This window comes from Ceratotherium simum, chromosome 17 (genome assembly GCF_057802395.1).
Source record: "Ceratotherium simum simum isolate JZ-2026a chromosome 17, ASM5780239v1, whole genome shotgun sequence".
NCBI classification, from domain to species: domain Eukaryota; kingdom Metazoa; phylum Chordata; class Mammalia; order Perissodactyla; family Rhinocerotidae; genus Ceratotherium; species Ceratotherium simum.
This window is the reverse complement of record NC_141916.1, coordinates 16,945,569-16,966,426: the sequence shown is the minus strand read 5'-3', so window position 1 is coordinate 16,966,426 and position 20,858 is coordinate 16,945,569. Positions and strand designations below refer to the sequence as shown.

The following is a 20,858-nucleotide window of genomic DNA, read 5'->3' as shown; positions in this document are numbered from 1 at the left end:
GTAGCATGCTTGGTGCTGAATGTACAGAGATAAAAAGACAGTCTCTATCCTCATGGTGGTGGGGTAAGATTAATCTTAAGGACTTCCGCTAGTTAACACTTTTGTGGTATAATTTGAGGCCAAAGTATGCCAATAATTTGGCCATGTATCTGTGTGGAAAGTTAGCCACGTGATTTTGAGTCCCCTAAATACACATTAGGGTTGATGTATAGTCCTGTCTATGCAGGTTCCTTGAATTGTTGATGAATCTTTGGTTAAGATGAGAGACAAAAAGCAACAAGCATTGGGATAGAAAATGAAAAGTTCTAAGCAACTGGATACTGTTATCATTGTTATCAATATTGCAGGTATTTCAGGACCAGAGACAGACTGCTGTTCACCTTTTCTATTCTAGTGTGTGACACAGCTTGCCCGACCTGTCCTGTGTCTGGGGAACTTACATTTGACTGGATGCTTGGGATTCTACTTGGAAGGGGATGTGTGCTTTTGACCAGAGCTATCCAGCTCAAGTCTTCACTATTTTCTTCGTTCCCAATCCCTATAACTTTTATTTCCTTTTCTTGTCTTATTGCATTGGCCAGAACTTCCAGTAGGATGTTAAAAAGCAGTGGTGAGAAAGGACGTCTTTGCTTATTCCTGATTTATTGAGAAAGCTTCAGGTTTCTCACCATTAAGTATGATGTTAGTTGTAGGCTTTTTGGTAGATATTACTTATCAAGTTGAGGAAATTTCCCTCTGTTCCTGGTTTACTACTATTTTTCATAGACCCAGCTATCAGGTGTATGTTAAAGGGAGAAGAAGTAGAAAAATAATATTAAGAGAAGACTTCTTGTGAAGATTACCAATGACCTCCATGTGGCTACATTCAGTGGTCTGTTCTCAGCCCTCATTTAACTTATCAGCACTATTTGACATAGTTGATCATTTCCTTTTCCTTGGAACACTTTCTTCTTTTGGTTTCTAGACACGCTCTCCTGATTTTCTTGCCATATTATTGGCTGCTTCTTTTCGGTCTTCTTAGCCTCCTCATATCCCCAACCTCTCCACGCTGCAGCATCCTTGGGCTCAGCCTGTTCACATCTTTATCTACACTCATTCCCTTGGTGACATCGTACAACCTCATGACTTTAAATACTATCTAGCCACTGATGACTGCCAAGGCATATTTCTATCCTGGATATTCCTTCTGCACTCCACATGTATATTTTGATCAGCATCTCTATTTGTATATCAAATAGGCATCTCAACCTTAATAGATCCAAAACTGTTCTCCTAATTGTTCCTACTAAATATGTTCCACTTGCCACTACCCCTGCAGTAGCTCAGGCCAAAAATCTGGGAATCATCCTTTATTCCTCTGTTTGTCCATATCCCACATTCACTCCACTGGCAAATCCTACCTTCAAAAGGTATCTGCACTCCTACTACTTCTCTGCTGCTACCATGTTGGCCCAAGCCCATCACTTCTCACAGGGTCTATTGAAGTGTCTTCCCAGCCAGTTTCCCTGCTTCCTCCTCTGCCCCTTCAGTCTTTTCTTAACACCACAGTCAGAAGGATCCTCTAAAAACGTTAGATCATGTCATTTATATGCCCAAACTCTTCCAGTAGTTTCCCATCCCATTCAGAGTAAATGCCACACAGGACTCGACACAGTCTGCCCTCCCCCTTCACCTCTATCCATCCCACTGCCACCCTGTCCCAGCTGCCCTGGCCTCCTGGCTATCCATCAAACAGGCAAGAGAACTCCTGCCTCAGACGCTTTCGCTCCTGCTGTTTTCTCTGCTGGGAACTCTTTTTTCTCAAATAACTACATGGCTGGGTCTCTCATGTCTTCCAGGTCTTTGTTCATAGGTAACCCCCTATTTAAAGCCCCTCCCCCGTGTAGCCCCCCCCCCCCCACTTCCTCCTCTCCTTAGGAGGGCCTCTCCTGCCTGGGTGTGCTTGTTTACCGTCTGTCCTCCTGGCTGGGACGGAAGCTCCAGGAGGCAGGCACGGTTGCATGTTTTGTTCTTCCAGTGTTCCCAATGCTTAGTAGAGTGGGGCCACGTGGTAGGTGGGCTATGCAGTTTTATTGAATGAATGAATACACCGCAAAGATTAACAGCAGGAGGGAAAATGGGAGAAAGGAGCAGGGAGGAAAAGGAAGAGGAATTCGGGCCTTAGGTTTTACAGATCTTTCAGGAAGAGGAGAGTCCAGTCTCCAAAATGGAGAGGAATGGTCCTGAGGATGTCTGTGGTGCAGAGACTCAAGTGCTCACAGGGGACAAACCCCATTTGCCCTTCAGCTCCCTCCTCTTGGGGTGCGAGTCTGGCTGCTGGAGGAAAGGGCATCCATCTCTCCGGAGGCCAGGCAAGGGGATCCAGGAGACTAGGAAGGGGGCCGGGGGCCCCTGTGGAGGTGAAGGGGTAGGGGAGCAGGAGGGACGGCATAGGAGACACCAGCAAGTCGAGTGTGCCAGGCCAAGGACAGCCCTTGGAGTCACGTGGACTGGGTTCAATCCCAGTTTTGCCACCTGCCAGCAGTGTGACCTTGGACGGTGGTACACCTACGGCAGGGTGGTGGCAGAGTTCTGCTCTGGGTGTAGGTGATAAGGAGGCTTGTCTGAGAGAATTTAAAATCAATAATACAACCAACTAAAAGTCAGTCTGCTTTTCATTATCATCATGCAACAGCCACTCTAAACAACGTTAGTCTGCAAACACTCCCATTCACAGTACACAGTGACCTGGGGGAGTTGTTTAACTTCTGTAAGCCTCAGCTTCCTCATCTGTAAAATGGAATGATATCTACTTCGTGGTACAGCCATGCGCTGCATCACGACGTTTCGGTCAATGTGCTGAGGGACCGCATATACAACAGTGGTCCCACAGGATTAGTACCGTATAGCCTAGGTAGTAGGCTACACCATCCAGGGTTGTGTAAGTATGCTCTATGATGTTTGCACAAAAATGAAATCGCCTAGCGATGCATTTCTCAGAATGTGTCCTGTCATTAAGTGACACACGTCTGTACAGCGAGGACTAACTGCGAAAATGCTTGGGGTGTACACTGCGTGGGCCTGGTGCTTATTGTCATCCATTTCTTCCTTTGCTCTCCTTCCTCCCTCCCTCCCTCTTTCTCTCTGCCCCTTCCCCTCTCTTTTGCACAATCTTCCCTTCACATCTAAGCAGTTGGCCCTGTTCCCACCAGGCACCCCAGCTCCCTCCTGAGCCAGCAGTTGTGGCGTCCCTTACCCGTCAGCCATTCCCGGGGCTGTCCCGTGTCTCAGCTTCCTCCAACACTGACCAGGCTGGGTGGGGTGGGGGTAATGGGGACCAGTCAAGCAAAACCTCTGGGACGAGCTGCCACCATCAGCAGTTTACAGTTCTGAGGCATTATTTCGCCACATGATGCATAAGACAACCCTTCATCACTTTTTTGGGGTGGCGGGTAGGGAGGGGGGAGGAGTTGCCTTGGAAACGCTGGGTGGAGGTTTTGCTGTCCTGACAGTTTCTTTTTCCTGTTGTCAGGGGCCTGGACGTCAGCCCTAGAACTGCTGGCTGCACCCACTGCAGGAGGTTGCTGGCTCATGGGGATGCTATCTGCGGAGTGGAGAGGAGGGAAAATTGCTGACGAGGGGTTGGGGGAGAGGGGGTGGGGCGGGTGCCTGTGCTGGGTGGCTGAGCAGGGTCTGGGAACCCTGGGCACAAAGCTGTGGCTGTGAGTGTGTGTGTGTGTGTGTGTGCGCGTGCATGCGCGCACACGTGGGAGGGAAAGAGGGTGATGAGAAATCCCAGGTGCTGAGAGAAGGCTTTGCTAAAAGGTGCCTTCTTCAGAGTGTTTCCGCCTTGCTCGGGGACAAGTTTGTGCTGAGAGAGGTGCTCACGGGGAGGTGTTCATGCTGAGACCTGTCCCTGTGGGAAGGGAAGCTCAGGACTCCCCTGGCAGAAGGAGGGGGCCGGTGGGGAGACGCTGAGTCCACCCCTGCGTAGGCCCTCCATCCTCTGCCCTCTCCAGCTAGTGATGCTAGGAAGGCGTCTAAGCACCTCCCAGGAGAGATAAAGCACCGTCTTGTTTGGGCCCAGCCGCACCCCTCCAGGCAGGATGATTTTTTTCAGGTTTAATCTAAATTCCTCACATTGCCCACACAGCCGTCACCTGTCCAGGGTGAAAATGTTGCTCCTAACACATAAGGTCAGTTTGCTTCAACACACTTTTACTGGTGCTGATGTGGCCTGGTGTGGCGTTTGGGCGCTGGGACGTTGCTGGGGCGCAGCCCCCTCCTCTGTCAGACTCAGTGATGCTAAGTTCCCCCTCCTCTGCCCACAGTGCTGTTTCTGAAGCCATTTCCCCCAATCCAAGCCCCCAGGGGCGAGTGGCGGTGGTGGATGCGCCGGGGGTCACTGATGGGACTGGGATGAGGAAGGGATCTTGGCGAGACAAGGGCCTCTGGGGGCAGAGGCAGAGGGGACCTGAGGGAGAGGGCAGTGGGACAGGGAAGAACCACGTGGCGCTCGGTTCTGGTCCTCCCGCCCTCCCCCGGACTCCCTGCTGTTCCCCATCTGTCCTCGCGGGGGCGCTCTAGACGGGGCAGGATTTGGATTCCCGAGGAAATGGAAGGCAGTGAGGCTCCGGCTTCAGGCAGACGGTCTCCCTTACTCCCCAAGGGCAGGGGGCCGGGCCTGACCCTCCCGGGACCCCAGCACCAGGCGCGGGGCGTGGGGCTGGCCCCGGGAGGAGCTCAGGAGGTGTTTGGTGAGCAGAGTGTGAACCAGGCCACCACCAGGAGGCGCTTTTGTCCCGCCAGCGTCAAGTCACCTCCTCCCTGGGGAGGGAGGGAGAATGGGGGCACTGTTGCCCAGCACTGAGGGGCATCCCCAGATGGAAGCCCTGGAGGGGGCGTGCCCCGGCCCCCAAGCTCATGTCCAGGATGGAGCTGGGGCGCCCGCATTGTTGGGATGAGTCATGCCTAGTGGACGGTTCCAGACAGCTGCCCCCTCCCCAGGCCCGGACACGCCGGAAAGTGAAGTTCTGAAGGGCTGGTGGCCAGGCTGGAGCCCAGCTCCCAGTGAGGGTGGGGGAATCTTCCCTCCCCCTCCTCCTTTATCCAGTGGGCGGTTCCTGGGCTCAGGTCGTCATCTGTGGGGGGGAGGTGGGCGGTCTATGGAATCTCTCTGTTTTTGCCGACGCGGGGCCAGAGCATCCCAGTAGTTGTCAGAACTCTGAGTTATTAATCAGCAGGGAGTTTAGCTGGCTCCAGGGCCAGGGCCAGAGTGACAGGGCTTCAAGTGGGAATGAGGCTGTGAGGCCTCATTGTTCCACCCCTTCCTGCCCCGTGTGTGGACATGCAGACCTGGAATCACAGATGCCCCCCAGGCCGGCCCTGGGTGCGCTGGCTCACAGCGACTGATCCCTCAGCCTGGACCCCACCTGCTTCCTTCCCCTAAGTCCTGCTGTCCTTCAGGACGCAGCTGGCCTGCCCCTCCTCCTGGGCACCTTCCCAAGGCCTGTGACTAGGGTGGGACCCTCGGTTATGTCCCCCTTCACAACAGTCCCGGTGTCTGTAATTTCCTGTTCCAGGTCTGTATTCCCTGCAAGGCTATCAGCCCCATGAGGTGTGGACTGGAGCCAGGGCCCCATTTTTTTTAAACAGCTTTATTGAGCTATAATTCACATACTATATAATTCACTCATTTAAAATGTACAATTCAGTGGTTTTAGTACATTCCCAGATATGTGCAACCATCACCACAGTCAATTTTAGAACATTTTCATCCCCTCAAAAAGATACCTTTAGCTATCACCCCATTCCTCTCCCCCACCCTGGCTTCCCCTCCAGCCCTAAGCAACCACTGATCTGCTTTCTGTCCCATAGATTTCCCTGTTCTGGACTTTCTATGAAGGGAATCATAGAATATGGGTTTTTATGTCTGGCTTCTTTTACTTGCCATAATGTTCTCAAGGTTCATCCACGTTGTAGCGTATGGCAGTGCTCCCTTCCTTTCTATGGCAGAACCATGTTCCGTTGTGTGGATATACTGCATTTTGATTATCCAGTCGTGCATCGATGGACATTTGGGTTGTTTTGACCTTTTGGCTACTGTGAATAGTGCTGCAATGAGCATGCATGCACAAGTTTTTGTGTGGTCATGAGTTTTCATTTCTCTTGGGTGTAGACCCAGGAGTGGAATGGTTAGGTCTTATGGTAACTCTATGTTCGGTATTTTGAGGAACTGCCAGACTTCCAAAGTGGCTGCACCTTTTCACAGGCCCTACCAGGGGCTCCAGGTACTGTGTCTACTGGGTAAGTCACCCTGAAGGGGTTGTCTTGTCCGTCACTGTGTCGCCAGCCCCTGGGTGGCCTGCCCCATGGCAGGTACTTGATAAATATGTATTGAGTGAATGAAAAAGTGAATGGGTGGGTTCTTCTGAATATGCTGCCCACAAATCTGCAACCCTAGACTTCCATCAGACTCCTCCCTTACAATCTTCTCTGAGAACCTCTCTCTGACTCCCTTTCTGGGCATAATCATTAGCGGCTTTTTCTTGTTCCCATACTCTCTGGTTCTCATTATTTATGACTCCTCTGTGAGGCCGAGAGCCCTCCAGGGATAAGAGGGTGTCTTACTCACTTCTGTATCACTAGCTTCTAATGCAGGGCTTGGCACAGAATAGGTGCTCCGTGTGGGGCTGTGGGAGAACAGGAGCCGCGCCCCAGTGCTCAGGAGAGGGGAGCCCCAAGGTGGAGTCTGTGGAGGGGGGATTGTCACGGGAGATCAGTGAGGCAACAGGGAGAGGATCGGGACCCCGCAGAGCCTGGAGCTGCTGCTACCAAGTCTCATCTCCAGGTCTTGGGGCTCCCTAAGAGGGAGAGGAGACTACAGGGTTCTCGTCGCTAGCTGGGCTGTGCCCATCTTCACTGCTTTCCCCAGGCGGCACCTGTTCTACACTGAGAACGGTCCGGGATGGGGGGGCAGAGCCCAGGGCTTGGAGGCTGCTGAGTATAGACATGATGGGGGCCCACGGACTTTCTCTAGGACAGATGCAGGGGAGCATGTGGTGAGGATGCCTGTGTGCAATAGGCCCGTGGTTTTTAATACGGCAAGTGATTAGGAAACTACTAGGGTGTGATGCGCAGGTTAAGTGTGATTTGTATGGAACCAAATTTATTTATTCCACAGGCCACTTGCAAATCATTCATATGTAGTTTTCCCATTTATGTAATAACCTTCATTTCCACTCTCAAGCCCCCAGCCCCCAGCGCCCAAAGGCTGCTCATCGGTGCCCCCCAGCCTTATCGCACCCCACAGAGCAGGGTGAATAATCCTGACTCCTGTAGCCTGTCAACAGTCACTTTATTGGGAACAGACAAGCCCAGAGGCTCATGGCAGAGATGGTGGACCTTGGCTGAGCGGGGCTTCTGCAGGCTGCAGCGCTAGGGGCGGGGCCTCTGGGGAGGTGGGGTCAGCCCAGCACCTCCTCCTCCCTCACAGCCCCTGAGCCAGAGCCTCCGAGTCCGCTGGGGCAGCCCTACATCACTGTAGCCAGGAAAACACGTTCACAACAGACCCAAAGCCAGAGGAACTAAAGGGAGAGGGAGCAGGATCGGGAGGCTGTGTACAGACGGGGCGGTGGGGGCTTGATCCCACTGAGCAAGTACTGTCAGCTCCTGAGTGTCCCTCTGTCCAGTAAACAGTCAATGTCCTCCGCCTCCGTTCTACCCATTTCCCCACTACCAGCTGCCAATGTGAGCTCAGGAGAAAGATGTATTTTCATAGTGTGAGTTCAACACACTTAAGCAGGTGAATCTATCACCAAACACCCCCTCTTGATGCTGTGTGTCAACTGGGAAGAACATTGACAAGTCCTGAGTGATCCTGAAACCCCAACTTTCGGCTTTGGAATTCAGAATGGGATTTTGGAATGTCTCCTCTTGATATTTCCAATAGGGCGTGTTTTAGGTGGGTGTTAAAAGAAGTTCACTTTTCTTAGGGGCGTGAGAGCCAGAGGTAAGGAAAGTGGAAACCCCAGGGGTCCAGGAAAGGCTGGCTTTGTGGGGAAACTTCCATGGGATAATCCACCAAGCAGAAATGTGATGGGCCCACTTGCCCTTCTCATCCAGAAGAGAAGTGGTTGGGGGCTATCACCTTTCTCTTGGCCACACTAGAACCTGACTGTCAGCAGTCCAGGGGACATGGGCGATGCATTCTTCTTTGTATCCTCCCACCCCCAGCCCCAGGGCCCAGCTCAGGGTCTGCACACAGCCAAGTGAAAGGTGACTCTTGAAGATATGGATGGGCCCGAGGGGCAGCTCCCAGTGAGAACCCCAGGGACACCTGGGGTCAGTACAGGAAGGTGGGCGTTTGGAATATCCTTGTCTTCAGCCCTGATGGGGGGACACCATCCAGGCTGGGGGCTGGAGCCCTATCCCTGGGCTTCCAGCCTCGGGGGCTGTGCTAACACTTGTGTCAGGAGGAGCCGCCCCCAGCCCCTAGCTTCACGCTGGAGTTCCGCCTGCCCCCACAGCCCAGGAGCCCCTGGGGCTCGCAGGGGATGTAGAATTCCCCGGCGCCCACAATGCTGCAGCCCCCACTGCTCTTAAGGACACTGGTGCCCCCTGTGCAGAACTCGGTCCTCAGCAAGGGCGTGCTGACCACACATGGCTCGTACAGGACGGCGCCTTTGGAGCTGCTCACGGCTGTGGGAACAGGAAAGATGCTCAGTGCTCTGCACTGTGTGGCTCTAAGGGCCTCGCCCTGAAATGTCTCAGCCAGGACACGACCTCCACCTGCCACCACTCACCTCTAAGGACACTCTCCATCCTAGCTACCAGCTTCCATGTCTCCCGGCCAGCCACATAAAGTGCTTAGAAGTTTCCTAATGTCTCTCCTCTTTCCTCAGAGCCTCAGCAACGCCAGGCCTGCTATCTGCTTCACCCTTTCTCAGTTTCTACTTGTCTGAGGCTGCTGCAAATCCTCTTTCTCCAGAAAAGCATCCCCTTGCCAGGATGCTTCCTTGCAGCTTCTGGGCCCTGAGCACTGGGACCATGCTGCATATCTGCTCCTAATTCTGACTCCCAAAGACTTGGACATCCTGGGGAGAGCTCCTCCATCCAACCAGGAGCTCCCGGGGGCAACTCCTCCCTGGGATGGGGGAGGCATGCTGAGGTCTGGGCAGGGGTGGTGTGGTTTGTGTTGGGTTGATCAGCCCCCAAGCCCCCAGAGCCCTTGGGGAGGGCTCATCTACTCACAGATATTCACGGGCCCAATGCCTTCGCACAGCCTGGGGATGAGAGGAGAAAGAAGACACAAGGTGACTGCATCTAAGAGAACAAGGCTGCCACATGCGCGGTACCCGCCCTCGCCCGCACCACGGACCGCGTTAGCGAGAAGGGCCTGCAGACTGCACGCTGTTTTAGATTTTCTGCGACTGCGAGATGGGCAACAGCAGCAGCAGTCAGAGGGCAGGTGAATATCCACACCTGGGCCGTGCTTGACTCACCTGTGCTCCTCGCCCTCCAGCAGGCGCCTGTAGGTGGCGATCTCGATGTCCAGGCCCAGCTTGGAGTTCAGCACCTCCTGGTACTCCCTCAGCAGCAGGGCCATGTCCTGCTTGGCCTTCTGCAGGGCCTCCTCCAGCCCGGCCAGCTTGCTGCGGGCGTCACTGAGGGCCGCCTCGCCCTGCTGCTCGGCCTCGGCCACGGCGGCCTCCAGCTTGCAGCGCTGTGGGAGAGGGCACAGAAAAACATTATTGGGGGCCCCTGGAGCCCTAGGCTGACTCTCAGAAGAACAGAGAGAACGTGGTCCTTGTAAGATAATAGAAAATATATATATTGGTCTCTGCCCCTGGTTCCTGGCACAGGGCTCCTAAAACCCGTATAATTTCCTAAGTGATAAACACACTAGGAGCATCTCTTGTACTAATACTTGGTCTTTGATCCCGTCCCTGACCCAGGGCTCCTAAATCCCTTGGAATTTCCTGGATAACAGCAGTCAGTGTCTTTTGTTCTAATGAGGTGACTCTGGATGGGCTCCTGGATGGGGGCTGGTCACCAGAAAGACCAAGCCATGATTGGAAACTTGGAATTTTCAGAGAGGGGAGAGAAGGACTGGAAATGGAGTTATTAATTGATCATGCCTATGTGAGGATGCCTCCAGAAAATTCCAATAATACGGGGTTCAGAGAGCTTCCAGGTTGGTGAACAGGTGGGGGTGCTGGGAGAGTGGTGCCCTGGAGAGGGCGTGGAAGCTCTGCACCCCTTCCCACGTACCTTGCCCTGTGCATCTCTTCCATCTGGATGTTCATCTGTATCCTTTATCATACCTTTTTATAATAAACTGGTAAATAGTAAACTATTTTCCTGAGTTCTGTGAGCCACCCTAGCAAATTAATCAAACCTGAGGAGGGGCTTGTGGGAACTTCTGATTTATAGCCCATCAGTCAGAAGCACAGGTGACAGCCTGGACTTGGAATTGGCATCTGAAATGAGGGCAGTCTTGTGGGACTGAGCCCCTATCCTGTGGCATCTGACAGTATCTCCAGGTAGATAAATGTCAGAATTGAGTTAAATTGTAGGACACCCAGCTGGTGTGGCAGAATTGATCGATGTGGGAAAATCTCACCCATCTGGTGTCAGAAGAGTTGTGGGTGTGGCAGCAGTGTCAGAGTAAAGGAGAGACACAGGAGGAAGGGTGGGCTTTTCCTACAGTCATGGTTAGATGCCAGATCAAATCTGTCAGAGGTTTCATCCTAAGACTGTGACATCTGGTTCCTCCAGAGAATCGGGACAGTTCTCCTGTCTACAACACCTCAAGGAGATCTGAGAGTTTCGTTTTAGATTTGCTGAGCAATTTCTTTGGGCCTAATAGATTGTAAGTGTCTGGCTGGTCTTCACTAGCCTAGGAGAAGAAAGTGGGTCTGATTTTGTGGACTCCTCAGAGTCACCCTGAATTTCAGGATCACAGAATTACAGAGTCTTCAGGTTGGAAGGGACCATGGAGACCCTCTTTTCTATGCTCCCATCTAGTGAAGCATTCTTGCTGTGTCATCTCTGACAGTAGGTCGCCCAGCCTCTGTTGCGGCCTCCTCATTTCCCGAGGTGGCCCCTCCTGCTGTTGGTCAGCTCGTTTGCAGACAGGGCTTGCTCCCTCTTAAGCGAGGCAGCTCAAGTTTATTCCCTCTTCAACAGCGCTCCCATGGAGGGTGGCCGCCCCATGACCAGACAGTGGAGCCAGGTCTCCCTGGCCTCACCTGGGTTTTGACATTCTCAGTTTCCTGCTGCAGCCGCTGGATCAGCTTGTTCATTTCCAGGATCTCGTTCTTGCGGTTCCGGAGATTGTCACAGTGGTTCCCAGCTGTCAGCCTCAGCTCCTCATACTGCGGGACCGACAGAGAGATCAGAACCCAGGTGCCCACGCTGTGGCACCTGCTACCTCCCCCCTCATCCGGGGACTTCCCAGCTCACGTGCTCTCTGGATTCTTACACTTGTTCTGTCCCCACCCCCTTTCCATTTCTGGTCCATTTTGGAGTCCTTTTATGGGTGCCTCCTTATGCCCTTTTCACCTCCCAGACCCGAACCTTCAGGCTTGTTAAATTCTCCTCTGAGCTCCAAGCTCCCCTCCTCTCTGTTTAGCTGTCCTGTATCTCGTCCTTTTCTCTCTGCCCCAGAGCCTGAAGGTCTCCCGAGGGCTCCCTCCCTTAGATGTCCCTCTGGACCTCAGAAGGGGTGTCTGTGCTCAGCCTGGGATGCCTAACAGACCAAGGACAGACAGACTGCGTCTGTCCACCACAGTGAGTACATTTGTATATTCTCCTTCAAAACAATTGAAAACAAAATGTGATGTTACTTCCTATGTTGGTTTAACACTTTTTTATAAAAGCTTTGCACTCTGAATCCAATTTCTGAATAGCGTTATAGATTACATTTATAGATTTAAAACAATCAGCCCACTTTAGATTTCCTGCACATTATGGATGGGAGCATTTTGTAGAGAAAATGCAAAACAAGAGATAAGCACAAATCACTCTCTTTGGCTCTTTGTTATCTGGTTATTGTGGGAAAGCCTGTAGTTGCCTAATCAATGTTCACCGTCCTCTTCTTCAAACAGAACTCGGCTTTTGTTTGGGGTGGCAATGAGCCCAGATAAGAGAACATTTTTCAGCCTTCTCATCAATGAGATCTGTGGCTGCTGCTGGGTAGGGCTTCCAAGACACCTCTTTAAAGTGCAGGATAACTCAGTTGGCATGTTTCTTTTGCCTTCTATTCTTCTTCCCAAGCATGTGAGATTGGTGGTATGGCAGCCACTGTGGGACATGAGGCAACCATCAGGATTAAAGCAATCTGTTAAGGATTGCAGAATAGAAAGCTAGAAGAAGCTTGTGCCCCTGAGGTGACACAGAACCGCCAGTGTTATCTGTGGACACTCTATTTCTATACTTCAAGTTATTTGAGAAAAAAGTAAAAACTGAATATGTTTTAACTATTATTTTTTCTTTTGATCATGCTCCTCACAGCTAAATACAATCCTTGAATAATAGAGTTGTCTTGCTGGTTCTGACTTAGGAGGATGGATTCTGAGGTTGTTTTCCCTGAGCCCACCTAACTGATGGGTAGCTCAGGACAGCAACCAGAGGAGGGGCCAGCCGTGGGGAAACTCGGCCGTCGATGGACCACAGATTGAGTCACTGGGAGCTGACTCCCGGCCAGGGTCTGATGCCTTTGCTCACCATGGGTCTCCAGAAAATGGGCAGAGCATCGCTTGGGGTGCTCCCTGGGCAGTGGGACCTATTGCTTTCAGAAAAAGTCCAAAGTACTCAGCAGAGCTTTGCAGATCTGCTGTTATCTGACCCGATGCCACTCCTCCAGCCTGGGCTCCTTCATAGTGCTTCACACTGGGCACCTCACCTTCATGCTTCTGCCTCCTGGCCCCTGCTGCCCCTTCCCCCGTGCTCTGCCTATTGAAATCTTACTTGGCCTTCGAGATCCAGATCCAATGCCAGTGTCTCTGCCTTTCCAGACACCGTGCTCCCTGAGCCTGTGCTCCGCCTCAGCCAGCGCCTCACGCTATTTTGTTTCTCTTTGGTTGGTTACATGTTTCTCTCCCCCTGGATGGTAACCTCTTTGAGGACGGGCTGGTCTGACTCAGTGTCCTCCTGGTGCCACATCCTTCCCTGCTATCCTATTTAAAACCGTAGTCCTGCACTGTCCCTGTGCTTCACCCCGATTTATTTTCTCCATAGCACGCGTCACCCAGCATACGTGGACTCACTTGTCTTGTCTGTTGTCTGTCCCTCCCCTGCCCCTGCTCTAGAATGAAAGTGATACGAGGGCTGGGATTGTTGTCTGCTCTGTTCTCTGCTGGATCTTCAGCATCTAGAATGGTGCTTGGCACATGATGGGTGCTCAATAAACAGTTGTTGAATGAATGAATGAATGAATGAGTGAATGAGTGAATGCATGGTGCCTTTCACAGACAGGGCAGGTGAGGCTGGGATGATAATGTTGTAAAATCGAATTGCCCTGGGGGCACCCACTGCTCTCCCAATAAGCGCTTAATTACCGAAGTCTGGGGCCACCTTAATCACCGTTTCTGCTCCACCATTAACAACCACTCTGTGCCATTAGCCTCCTCCCATGCCTCAAAGCCAGAGCCCTCTTTGCCAGCATTGCCAATTAGTGTTCCTTGAGTGCTGCTTAGAGGAGCACTTCCGGGGAGTCTGTGGTGAACGAAGCTCGGGCACCTGGCACCCTGATGACACTCCTGGGCTGTCTGTGGGGTCCCCTTCCACATGCTCCGCAGGGACCTAGCCTGGGACCTGGCAGAGACAACAGGGGCTGGGGTTCATGTGGTTCCCTGTTGCTGTGGCATGGCAGAGCTCTCTCATTATCTCCTCACCCACTTCCTGGGGCACAGTGGCTCTGGGGTCCCCCGGCCCCGCCCGGGCCTCACCCGGCACTGGTACCAGGCCTCTGCTTCCGCTTTGCTGCGGCTGGCGATTTCATCATACTGGGCCTTGATCTCGGCGATGATGCCATCCACGTCCAGCTCCCGGCTGTTGTCCATCTTCACAACGACCGAGGTCTCCGAGATCTGAGACTGGAGCAGGCAGATCTCCTGGGGGGGCGGGGGGGCAGGCGAGAACGGGTGAGCTCTCTGAGGATAAAGAGGGGAGGACAGGGGAGAGCCGGCTCTGACCCTCCCATAGCAGCGTTGCACCGGATTTACATAGCTGTCCCCGGCCTTCCATCACCAACCTGCTTCATGTCCCCACCCTCTAGTCACACAGAGACCCCAGAGCAAAGGTCTGGGCGGTCCGACCTCGGTGAGCCTCCCTGCCCGAGAACTGCTGTCCCACGTTGATTTCTTCACGGGCTCACTTTTAAGTCAGCTTGCCCTGAAACGTGCCCACTGGGCAGGAGCTTCCCCACCCATCACCCCACAGGACTGGCCCCTGACAGACCACCTGTGGGCGGCCTGGCTGCACGTACCTCCTCATACAGGCTTTTCAGGAAGTCGATCTCCTGGACCAGAGCCTCCACGTTGGTCTCCAGGTCAGCCTTCGTCAGGAAGGCCGTGTCCACGTCCTGTGGCCAGAGCAGTGACTGCCATAACCTGGGGCGGGGGATGTGCACGGGCCATCTGCTCCCTGCTGGGCCACCTCATGGGCAGGCTGGTGGCCGGTGGCTGGTGTGGGACCCACCTCTCCTCACTCAGGCCCACGTGGAAGTGAAGGAGTGAGAAAGCTGAGGGTGGAGGGAGTGTCCCCAGCCCGAGGACCCCATGCCTGCCCTGCATCCTGCTGGGAAGGATCTGAAGGGAGTGGGGTTTGAAGCAGCCTTGAATGCAGCTCCTCAGAGCTCGCTGTGTGGAGCTCGCGCCCCAGATACCTCGCTATCTGTCTGAGGAATCGTCACATTGTTTCACCTTTTGGGGTTTGAGTCAGAGTTTTTGTTTTGTTTTTGATTTGGCATTAGCCGTGTCTCCAGCTCCTGGGCAGGTGTAGACATGACCCTTAACCAGGTTTGGCCCACACGAGTTGGGAGGTGGAGGCCAGGTCAGTCATTGCCCTTTTGTCAGGGGTAGGGGGAGGCTGGCCTTCCTCTTTCCCAGGGTCACTGGGGCGGCACCTGGGTCTGAAGGGGAGAGACCATTTTGTGGGACGGGGTGCTGCAGGCACATTTGGCCTGAGTGTCCGGAGGCCGGCTGGGGGCAGCTCAGGGGGCTTCGCCCTCCCCATGCCAGCCTCCCACACCTTACTCTCCCCGTGCCAGCCTCCCTCACTTTCCCCTCCCTGTGCCGTCCTCCCTCCCCTACCCCTTCCCGTGCAGTCCTCCCTCACCTTCTTCAAGGCAACAAACTCATTCTCAGCGCAGGGCCGCAGGGAGAGCTCCTCTTCGTATCTGGTGGAAAGGGCAGCAAACAAATGTTTCAGCGGGCTTGTGGGGCTGGAAGGGGTCTTTGGGGGCTAATCTGCCTCTCCCTGACTGAATGCCCTAAGGGGCCCCCAGGTCCAGCCAGGTCCCTGGACTCTCTAGCTCCTCCAGCCATTCAAGACACATAATCATTATCATAGCCTCTCATTAGCCATGACTCCCCGCTCCCCAGTAGCCTGTTCCTGTGATGAATCATCCTGGGGGATGTCCTTCTGAAGGCTGCCTTCATTCTGTCTCGCTGCTAAGGAAGCCCACTTCGTCTGGTCCTTTCCTCTGGGAAGGCAGTGAAAAGCTGTCTGTCTGTCGCTGGCTCAGCTATCTTTTCTGAGTTGTCCCGAGAGTTGTCTGTCATCACTGAAATCCCAGCTGAGCCTGTGCCCCTCCTCACCAGGAGAGCTCTGAGCCGGCCTCCACCTGCAGCTCACTTGCAGAGGTAGCAATTACCTGCTTTAACAGACCCACAGCGACAGCCTGACTATCTCCTCGAGGCTCCCAGGGAGCTCCTCGCCCACTCGCTGCCCCCCAAGGCAATGGAATCAGGGTCAGGGCGTTCAGTCCAGTAGAATGATTCAGTTTGATGAGCGCCACTGATCCATTAAAGGCTTCACTGTGCTTCCGGATGCCCAGCCTTCCTTTTCCAGAACTCTGCCGCAGCGTGGGCACTGACGCTGGAGCCCACACCTGGGTTTGAATCCCGGCTCTGTCACGGGCTAGTCGCGTGACTTTGGGTAGGTGACTTGGCCTCTCTGTGTCTCAGCTTCATAATCTGCAGAATGAGGGTCACACTGGCCCTGCCTCACAGAGCTGTTGTGAGTTACATATCACATGAGTTAGCATCTGCAAAGCCGGGCCAGGCCCTGGCATGGGGAGTGATATGTAGTCATCGGCTATTATTGTTAAGATACTGTTTGATCTCCTCCTTTTCCTATTGCCCCACTTTTAAAATCCAAGTCCTCATCTTGAGCTGCAAACCACGTCTCCTGATCATCTTGTGTCCGTCTCCTGCTGAGACGGCTGGCCTCCACCCCTCCCACGGCCTTGCCGCATCTTGCCTGTCACAGTCGGCCTTGGTGGTCCCCTCTCACTTGGCACACGCTAGCCTTCCTTGTCACCTGTTCCTGTCCCTTCCCCTTTTCCAGGGTCTACCCTGGACTCCTCTTTTTTTTGTGGTAAGGAACACTGGCCCTGAGCTAACATCAGTTGCCAATCTTCCTATTTTTGGCTTGAGGAAGATTAGCCCTGAGCTAATATCCGTGCCAGTCCTCCTCTATTTTGTATATGGGATGTAGTCACAGCGTGGCTTGATGAGTGGTGCATAGGTCTGTGCCTGGGATCTGAACCTATGAACCCCAGGCCACCAAAGTGGAGCACGTGAACTTAACCACTATGCCACCTGGCTGGCCCCCTGGACTCCTCTTTTATGAGAAGCAACTGGAATGAAACATATCTTTCAAAGCCCTGAGCAAATGACACCTCCCCCAGGAAGCCTTCCTGGGCCCCTTCTGCTTGCTCACTCTCATGGAATTCCTTTCCCCTTCTGCCCTGCACCACATTGTGGCTGTTGGTGTGCAGGCATGGAGGCATCTGGAGGGAAGGAGCCAGCCCAGCCGGGCGTCTGGCACTGAGTAGGCACATGGTTGACAGGTGCAGCGTGAGTGACCCCCTCCCCCTCCCCCCACCCCCACCCCACCCCCACTCCCCTCCACTGGCCCACATCCCTTATGAACCGTTGCTCTCAGCATATTCACACTGTGTCTTGTCATGGAAATGTGTCTCTCTCAACCCTCCCCCACCAACATCCGCTCCATGGGACCCTGGGTTGGAGAGACACACCCAGGACCATGAGGCAATTTGTCTGGGCCTCAGCCTCTTGCAAGCACTGGATCTACCAGCCTGCAAGCTCTTCATTAACATTTGCTTATCAACCACCTTCTCCCCTATGAGTCAGGCCCCGGAGCCCTCAGTGAGTGCAAGTCTAGCAGCTACAGAACCTGAACCACAAAGAACCCGGAAGGGGCTGGGAGACAGAGCGCCTGATGGTGAGGGGAGGGAAGATGACTTTCTGCGGTGACAGGAGGGATGGCGGAAGCCAGAAGTCAGGGCTGAGAGAAAAGGTGGGATATATTCGCCTGGATGTGGAAAGAGATACTGAGACGGGCTCGTGGGGAAGAAGGGACAGTGTGAGCAAAAGCTTGGAGGGAAGAGGGTTTGGGGGTCTGTTTGGGGAGTAGAAGTAGTGCAGGGTCTGCAGAGGGATGGATGGAGAGAAGACAGAACAGGTGGTTGGGGCAGAGCCCTAGAACGCCGGAAATGCTGTGGAAAGATCTTGTTTTGCACGGAAAGAGAGGATGAGGGCCCTGCTTAGGCAAGGTTGTGGGAGGAGAGATGAAGACAAATGACAATTTTAGAGCTTCTCCTGCGTGCCAGACGTGCCAGATGCTCTGCCTGTATTATCCCACCTAATTGTTTTACCACCTAAGGAACTAAGTTTCAGGCTTTCCATTTTATAGACAGGGAAACTGAGGCCCAGATGGTTTGCATAGCTTGCTCTAGGTCCCTGGTAAGATGAGAACCAAGAGACTCACTTCTGCTTGTAGCCCTCCAGTGCGTCCTGGAGGCTGCAGAGCTCTGACTCCAGCCTGGCCCGGTCCCCGGCCACGCAGTCCAGCTGCCTCCGGAGGGTGCAGATGTAGGCCTCGAAGATGGGCTCGATGTTGCTCTGGCAGCACCTCTGCTGCTGCAGGAAATTCCACTTGGTCTCCAGCAGCTTGTTCTTCTGCTCCAGGAACCGGACCTGCAGCCGAGAACGGGATGTCACGGGGCAGCAGGGACCCTGGGGACCATGGCTGGGAGAGACTAAGTGGTGGTGGGGGCAGTGGAATCAGTTGGTGCTGTGTCTCGCAATATACTGCCGCCAGGTGCTAAAGGTTGCAAGGATTAGGGTCTCTGCGTAGACTGGCACCTGAGGATATGTCTCTGTGTCTCCCCTGCCTGGGAGAGCTTATAGGACCCCACCTTCCACCCAGGGGGTCCACATGTTAGAGTGGAAAGAGTGTGCTGTCCCAAGAGCCTGGGCAGGTCCACCTTCCAGCCCTGCCTGCCTGCCTCCCACCAGCCTTGTAACCATAGCTGAGCCAGCCCATCCTTTTGAGCCTCACTTTGCTTCCTAACGCTCCTCCTTGGGATGGTGTGCAGGAAGCACTTTGTAAATCTTCATACTAGCGTAAGCTGGAGATGTTATACTGGGGAGTCAGGCCCAGGGGTACTCAGGGGAGAAGAAGGGCAGATCAAAGGCTCTGTCCCCACCCTCTGAGCTCTTTTCACCTCCTCCACCGAATCCTGCAAGGCTGCCTTCAAAAAGCATCCCTGTCACAGTAATGTGGACAGCTGCTGGCCCACCTTCTCCATTTGCGTGGCCTGGGAACCCAGATTAGGAGAAGCTAGGCGAGTTGACCATGGTCCTCCAGCTGGTCACTGGCAGAGGGAACAGGGTCTCCAGTCCTCGCCCTGGGATTTCCCATATTGCACACTGTCTCAAGAAAATTGCGGAGGAAGTAATGTTGCCCTACTTCCGGTCAACGGCTGCATCCCCAGGAGGCCCCCAGCCTCACTGAAGGTGGTGTGACGTGGCTGATGGTCAGGCCCACGTCGTTAGAATGAGTTTACAACCAGTACTTAATGAGCTTTCAAAATAAGACTAGAAGTGTAACAGTTCACATTTACTAAAACAAATTCCTTTTTGGAGCACTTTTGCATATATGACCTCCTTTAATTCTCCCACCAGCATCACCTCTTCCCCACGGGCAGCAGGGTCGCCGAGGGAGGGGGGTGAGTGGTTTGCACAGTTGGGGTGGAGCCAGCACCAGGGCCCAGGTCTCCTGACTTCCAGCCCAGGACTCTTTGCCTTAGACCTTGGGGTCACCAGAAATACCGGCTCAGCCCGTGGCATGTATCCGGACCCCAAGAGCCTCCCTGGGGTGTGGGGACAGGCCCAGGGGCAGCTGAGGGTGACAGGCCAGTTCAGCGCCTTCCACAGCCTGCGTATCACCCTTCCCTGAAGCCTCTCAGAGCCGTGGCTCTGGGGCTGACACATCTAAGACTTTGCTCATGGCTGCTTTGTGTCCTTAGCTCTGACTGCTCCACTTTCTCCTCATCCCAGGCCTAAGCTGAGGGCAAATTTTGGGGTCACAGTGCCCATCCTCGCCCCCGGGCCCAAGGGTCTCGCCCCAGCTCAGGCCCTCAGAAGACGGCTCTTTTGTTGAAGCATCATCAGGAAGGGCTTCTGTTGTTCCTTTCAGTATCTATCATTGCTTCGGAAGTTCTTCTTGTAGTCTGACCTCAGGCGACCTTGGGGATTTTATCAGAAAACATCCAGAGAGAGACGACATATTAAACAAAGAACTAGCAAGCAGAAATGTTTAATGCTGAGCCTGATCTAACCAGCTTTCAACGATAGTGGTCGCGGAGTTTGGGAGAGGCCGATGGATCAACGTGGCTTCTCTCTTGGCAGTCTCTTCCTGCTCCCCTGGACCAGACACAAGGTGTTCTCTGCATCCCCCCACCCTGGCCCACTGGGCCCTCCCTATTACCTTGTTGATGAAGGATGCAAACCGGTTGTTGAGGCACTTGATCTGCTCCTTCTCGTCCCTCTTCACCCTCTGAACGGTCGGGTCAATCTCCAGCTCCAGCGGGACCAACAGGCTCTCGTTGATGGTGACAGGGGCAATGCAGGCAGAAGGCCCACAGGCGGCCCCCAGTCGGTACCCGAAGCCAGGCAGGCCGCACCTGGAGGCGACCCGAGGCCTCCCAAAGCCCACATTGCACAGGCTCCGAGAGCCGAGGCAGCCCAGGGCATGGAAGCCCGCACTGCCCCCGGGCCGGCATGGCCCCTTGCTCGCTGGGTAGTGGGTGACCACCCGCGGGAGGATGGCCGAGCTGGAGCTGAAGCTCCGACTGCCACAGCTGGAAGCCTGCTGGAAGGAGCGGCACGACATGGCCGGAGAGAGGCAGAGAGACTGGGCCTGGTGGGGAGCACGGGAGGCTGAGTTATCGAGGCAGCTTGGCTTCCACCCTTATATCTGGTAGGGGGATGGAGGGCTGAGCTAGGTCAACCCCCAAATCACCATTAAGTCACGTTTACGAGCTTGGGATATTGGCAGCTGCTAAGTACCAAGGTGGATAATTAGGGTAGCAAAGAGCAAAGAGAAGGAGCCAATGGCCAGTGCTGGTGGGCCCTATAAAAGTCCCATTTGTCCTCCTTCCTTGTTTATGGGAGTGATGACAGGGGCCAACTAGGCAGATGTTTGGCCATACTCAGTGGCTCAGCCTCAAGGAAAGGGAGAGCTGGGACTTTATGCCATTTCATGGGGTGTGTTGGGGGGGACATGAATTATATACCCCACTGCTCTGGGACTAGAGTCAAATTAGATATGCTTGAAGATGC

The 20,858-nt window shown here is 53.9% G+C and overlaps 1 protein-coding gene across 1 annotated transcript; it reads right to left on the bottom strand.

Moving 5' to 3' along the window:
* Nucleotides 1-7,324: 7,324 nt before the first annotated feature.
* KRT82 (keratin 82) lies at nt 7,325-20,512 on the bottom strand. Its single transcript, XM_014786498.2, has 9 exons — nt 20,005-20,512; nt 18,001-18,209; nt 15,322-15,382; nt 14,471-14,566; nt 13,932-14,096; nt 11,232-11,357; nt 9,483-9,703; nt 9,232-9,263; nt 7,325-8,679 (listed from the first exon to the last, which is right to left on the bottom strand). Exons 1-9 carry the CDS (start codon nt 20,407-20,409, stop codon nt 8,450-8,452), a joined length of 1,545 nt encoding a protein of 514 aa, XP_014641984.1. The 5' UTR covers nt 20,410-20,512; the 3' UTR covers nt 7,325-8,449.
* Nucleotides 20,513-20,858: the final 346 nt, after the last annotated feature.

Excerpts from the sequence above, each read along its gene's own strand:
- KRT82 (XM_014786498.2), bottom strand. The coding sequence starts at position 20,409 with ATGTCGTGCCGCTCCTTCCAGCAGGCTTCCAGCTGTGGCAGTCGGAGC. Across the intron at positions 14,567-15,321 it reads AGTTTGTTGCCTTGAAGAAG|GACGTGGACACGGCCTTCCT; the intron begins GTGAGGGAGGAC and ends CTCTGGCCACAG. Across the intron at positions 9,704-11,231 it reads CTGAGAATGTCAAAACCCAG|CGCTGCAAGCTGGAGGCCGC; the intron begins GTGAGGCCAGGG and ends CCTCTCCCACAG.